The 5,777-nt window shown below is 34.6% G+C and overlaps 1 protein-coding gene across 1 annotated transcript in view; it reads right to left on the reverse strand.

Annotated features, from left to right (window-relative positions):
• Nucleotides 1-5,777, reverse strand: part of CCSER1 (coiled-coil serine rich protein 1) — a 531,900-nt gene that overhangs the window by 374,410 nt on the left and 151,713 nt on the right. Inside the window, exon 4 of the mRNA XM_027769856.1 lies at nucleotides 5,425-5,545. Coding sequence (XP_027625657.1) covers nucleotides 5,425-5,545 — 121 coding nt within the window. The remainder of the gene's footprint in view (nucleotides 1-5,424; nucleotides 5,546-5,777) is intronic.

Consider the following 5,777-nt stretch of genomic DNA (forward strand, 5'->3'; position numbering starts at 1 on the left):
TTTTTTTTGGAGAGATTTTCACTGTAGGGCGCGTGCGCTCGCCAGACAGACAGAGAGAGACATAGAGACAGAAAGCGAGAAATCACCCCCCAGGGGGGATGGTCACGCCGCAATCCCTTCTCCTCCATTCTCCTCTCGGGATCTTGGGCACGCACGCACACGCGCCCGGCGTGAGTTTTAAGCCACCGGGTCCGGGACACGAACCGCAGTCGACTACGTGGGAGTCCAGCGACATAGCCATTACGCTAACTGCTGGTTCCCTCTTCTTTTTTGCTTTTAAGAGAGGATTTTGCTATAGGATATGTGTGGTTGACAGAAAGATAGAGGGAGACAGACAGAAAATGAGAAATCATCCCCCTCCACTGGGGAATGGTCACACTGCAATCCCTTCTCCTCTCTTCTCTTGGGATCTTGGACGTGCATGCACACATGGCTACCATGAGTTTAAGCAACCAGGTCTGGGACTCGAACTGTGGTTGACTACATGAGAGCCCAGTGATGTAACCATTATGCCATTGGTTGATTCCTCAACAAACATGTTTCTAATGAAGCACAAAATAAAACCCAAAGCCAATCATGGGTATTTTTTTCATTTTCTTCAGAGAGTCAGTCTTACGCACATTCATGAAGTATACATGTGCATGTAACTAATTTGGAAGATGCACAGTTTTGAGGAATGTGCTAAGTACAGCTGGATATTGGGCATCCTAACAATATTAGAATTTTTATAAATGCATAAAGTTTTACACTCAAATCTTTGACCATAACATTCTATGCTTAAGACAAAATATTTGAAAATTATATACTCTTTCTGGGTTCTGTAGTTTTTCTATTATCTAACAAGTTTATTCTTTTCATGGTCTTCTGAGTTATGTATCCAATGAAACTGATTGAAATTCAATATGCCACTGTTATTAAATACGTCTAAAACTGGGCCAGCAGGTGACGTGGTAGTTAAGGGTGCTGGACTCCCACATGGTCGACATGGTACAAAGTCCCAAACCTGCCAGCTTGCTTTCTCACTTTCTCTCTTTTTATCTGTTTCTGTCCCTCTCTGGTCAAATTAAAATGAGTAAATAAATAAATAAAGTTAAATAAAATAATTCCTTAAAAATAATCTAAAACTGATACATACATGAGAATATTTTAAAAGCCTGCTAAACATTTATCTATAAGTAGAATTAAATGTTAGTTAATACAAATATGTCAGTCATTAAATGTCTCATGCCTTATAAATTGATGGAATTACATATTAAAACACAACTACAAGACCAATATTCTAATATTTTCATCAGTATGTATTGATATATCAATAAACCGACCTAACTTTAGACAGTTATATGCCTAACTAAAATATGTACCTCACACTGGACAAATAGCTTATGCTTCCCCTGTACTGTAGTTTACTTTTTCAGATACATGTTTTATCTCTTCAAACAGATTATATAACATCTGTGAAAATGTTATTTTCCATATTTTTTTCTTAGGTAAAGTCTTACATATTATTGAAGACTGCATATCAAGAAGCTTATTCTAGTTCTTAGCAAGAGGTTTGTTGAGTCCTGAATTAGATGATCCTATCAGTCATATGTTTTAAACACTCAATAGTTTATTAATTTATATACAAAGCCTGTAATATTAGAGGGATGAATGACTTCAGAAATTCAATTCTGAATTAAAAGGAAATACTGGGTATCCAAAGACAATGTCTCAACTACAATATTCAAATAGCTCAGTATTGTATTGGTGCATTATTATACCTACTATTTTTCATTAGAGGAAATAAAAAGTACACAAAACAAAATTATTTAGGCCTTTAGTAACTTCATCTATAAAAATGTGATGTAGCTATTTACCTAATACATTTTTTGAATTAAAAATTGCAATATGTGTATATTCTTGCCTGTTTATTTTGTTTCAGTCATTGCACTATGAAGCAGATAAAATACTTTCCCCATGAAAAGAAGAAAAAAATTGTTAAGAAAGTATTAAATAAAACCTTCCACAGGCCTGGATTCCTAACTGCCAAGTTATATTGCCTCTCAGTAGCATAACTAGATTGAATAATATGAAATAAAATTTAGTAAGTAAAACATCCTTTAAAATAAGAATTGAAACACATATTTTATTTTATTGCAATATTTTGATGTCCATAATTTAAACATAATAAAGAATTCTGACTTACAAAACTAATAGTGATAATATTACTACCTATATTAAGTGTCCATTATTTGGACTTAACCATCATCTATTCTTGTCTTTATTTTTAGAGAGATTTTTGCTATAGGTTGATTTTGCTCACCAGAGATAGAGAGAGACAAAGAGTCAGAGAGCAAGAAATTGCCTCCTCCCAAGGAGGGGATGGCCGTACCATAATCTTCTCTCCTCCTTTATCCTCTTGGGATTTTGGACACATACACACACAAACACACACACACACACACAAAGGCAGAAAAAAACAAGATGTTGGGTCCAGGACTTAAACCATGGTCTACTATGTGGGAGTCCAGTGACATACCATTATTACATCTGCTAGTACCTATTTTTTTAAATCAACATCATCAATATTTTACTGTAAAATCACTTTTCCTTCCTGAACTTTCACTTTCTGCCCCAGGGCTTGCAACATAACCTGGATCTAGCTAATCATGTCATCACACTCTTGGGCACAGCTCTTGTTTCAAAATGGTCACATCAAACAAGCCGAGTTACTAAGGCCAAGGCATCAAATCTGGGGCTTTTTTATTGTGATTAAAGGGCAAAAGAAACCATCTCTTTCCACCAAATTTGCTGAAAAGATGAAAATCCATTTGCATTGCTGCTGAAGGCAGTAATGCCATTAGAGAAAATCCTCTGAAAATGGAAACTATAGACACAGAAAGCAGAGAAAAGTGATGAAGATAGAGAAATGACCCTTGATGACACTGTTTGAGTACCAGGTCCAACCATACTTCAGGAAATGTCTACCCCTATTCTTTTTCATTACAGGAGCCAATAACCATTGTCATCCTTCATTTTTCTGAAACCAGTGTTCACTGGAGCTTCTTACAGTGGAGAACAGAGTTTTGAGTTAATCGTTATGTCTTTCTATTTAAATTGTGTTCTACCCACACAGTTACACCAAAATTCTCAAAATAACAATGTGAGAAATGCTGGACGTGAAATCTCCAATAGATGATTCATTAAGATCACAAAGGAAGACAAATGTTAGGGGGGGAAAAAAACTTTAAACATGAGATGTACCTGCATTTTTGACCAGCTCAAATAGTAAGAAAAAAATACAATGCAGACATTAATCAGATAATCAATAACCAATTGGATGTGGGATATGAAGAGGGAAATACACCAAAATTTTAAGAAAAGGAAAATGTAGATTTATATACATATGGAAGTTAGAGAGAGTTAAGAGTTTAAGGAGCCTAGAGGAGATCATTAACTTAGTTTTAGACGTACTTATTGTGAAATTCTGGTAAACACCTAGTTAGACAAGTCTGATTAACAACTTCAAACCTTAGACTTGCATTCAAAAAAGCCTTCAGAACTGGAGTGTATATTTATAAATTATCCATAGTGTTGATAGTTGAAACTATAGAAGGGGTGCTATCACTCACATTTGATGGCTTATTAAATTTCAGACCTGGTCTTGATATTATTTCACATAATACTCAAAATAAGGGTGGTGATTCACCCCCAATTAATAGATGAGGAAAACAAAGCAAAGAGAGTTTCAATAAAATGTCTACAATTGCCAACTAATGTGCAGCAAAATTAGAATTTAAACAAAATATCTCTTAAAAAAAGTAATTTAGTCTGTAAGAATTCATAATATTGTTGAGGGAGAAGGTTTAAATGAAAAGTAGTTTCCAAAAATACAAAGAAGTCTCAGACTAGGTCTAAGATAACAAGAATAAAAAGGAGAGCCAGTGACCTAATGCCAACTGATGCCATACCACGATCCCTTCTCCTACATTGTCCTCTCAGGATCTTGGGCACATATGCACATGCACCCAGCGTGAGTTTAAACCACTGGGTCCAGGACTCAAACCACAGTCGACTACATGGGAGCCCAGCGACATAGCCATTACAACAACTGCTGGCCCCTAGAAAAAAAGACTTTTAAGCAAATAACACTGTTCATCAGTTGTCATTAGTGTCATTGAAAATTTTTAAAAGAACTTAACAGCCAAGTTACTAATATATATGTAACTTCTGCAAACTCCTATTGCAAAAAACCACACTTGAGCTTCTGGTATAATTCATTTGGCAAATATGAGATGTAATTTTCCTCCTATTAGACAAAAATGGCTAGTGGAAGCTAAAAATTAGACTTTATTAAGAGCAGCTAAATTGTTTTCACTTTTAGATTGTATTAAAACTGAATTACAATCATTACTTTCTGACTTTATTAGAATTTCTTTCCTCTATAATGAGAATATTAATACCGAATATGCTCACACACTCAAATAAATATATCCCTTCATTTGAATTTGACATTATTAAATGTAACATTAAGGATATTTTACAAAGGGTATCAAATACTATCATGTTCCAGGGAAGTCTGTCTGCAATAGCTTGTAATCCAGTTGAAAGACATGCAAGAAGCCAACTAGAATACAGTGAAATCCAACGTGGAAAAATGGCAGGTGTGTCCAGGTATCTCCCATTTTGTCCCTGCGGTGGTTAGCAGCAATCCTTAGCAACACAACACATCAGTCTCTAACTCAAGAGCTTAAAAGAGGCACGGTAGTTAGCTTACCCTGAAAAACTGTGAGTGGGCTTTCCCTTGTCATTTAGTTAATGAATAACTAGAAATAATTCTAGTTTATGTAATATTTCAAACCCATGTATCTTACATTTCTTACCACGAATTTAAATCTTTTTTGACCATTGTAAGATTTTAAAATTTAATGTTTATTTAATGTAAGATTAATTTTAACCTTAAGTGAAAGTTTACATCATTTAAAGGGCAAAACTATGAAAACACTGATAAAGTTTTACTTTGTGATAATTTTATAAAAATATATAAAAATAACAACACTCGTAAACCAACATTAGGCTAAGAACATTATATTGAAACCGGATTATATTTTAGACCATTAAAGCCCACAAGTATATAATAAGCAACCAAGAACAGTGCATCCACAATAACAATGTTAAGAAAATCAGGTGTTTCAGTCTACTTATGCATGTCCTAAAATAAGGTAACCAAATGGAACTTGAATGACAAGTGGTTCAAACATGTGAAAAGACAGACGTTCCTCACTGGAACAACATAGTTTTTTGAAAAAAAAAAATGGGCATAAAATGTGTTTTTGTTTTTTTCTTATACTAACACATTTATTACATATCACGATCAAACTTCTGATCGGGGTAAAATCAATTTCACAGCCCTCCCCCTGCCCCCAAATTCAATGAACAACTTACTGTTTGGAAGACTCAGGATGTTTTACTTCTTCTCTTTTCTTCATTTCTATCGTGGGTTCCATAGGAGCAAGAACTACAGCCGCACATGAGACTACAGAGTGATATGAATCCTCCCGGCAAACTGTTTTTTTAAAACAAATTAATTGTAAATGTTAAGACTATTTATGGGCTACCCTCACTCACTTTTTTTTGGTCAAATAAAGGATATAATTCAACAAAAGCATTAATTGTTAAAATTTCTTTGAATATCATTGTCCACTCTTAAGTTCACTCACTAGCTATATGACCTTGTGCCCTTTTTTTTTTTTTAAGCCCATGATAGATAAGGTACTGTCAACAATTTAAGGCCCTTC

The sequence above is a fragment of the Tupaia chinensis genome, unplaced genomic scaffold, assembly GCF_000334495.1.
Source record: "Tupaia chinensis unplaced genomic scaffold, TupChi_1.0 Scaffold000094_1, whole genome shotgun sequence".
Taxonomy (NCBI): Eukaryota; Metazoa; Chordata; class Mammalia; order Scandentia; family Tupaiidae; genus Tupaia; species Tupaia belangeri.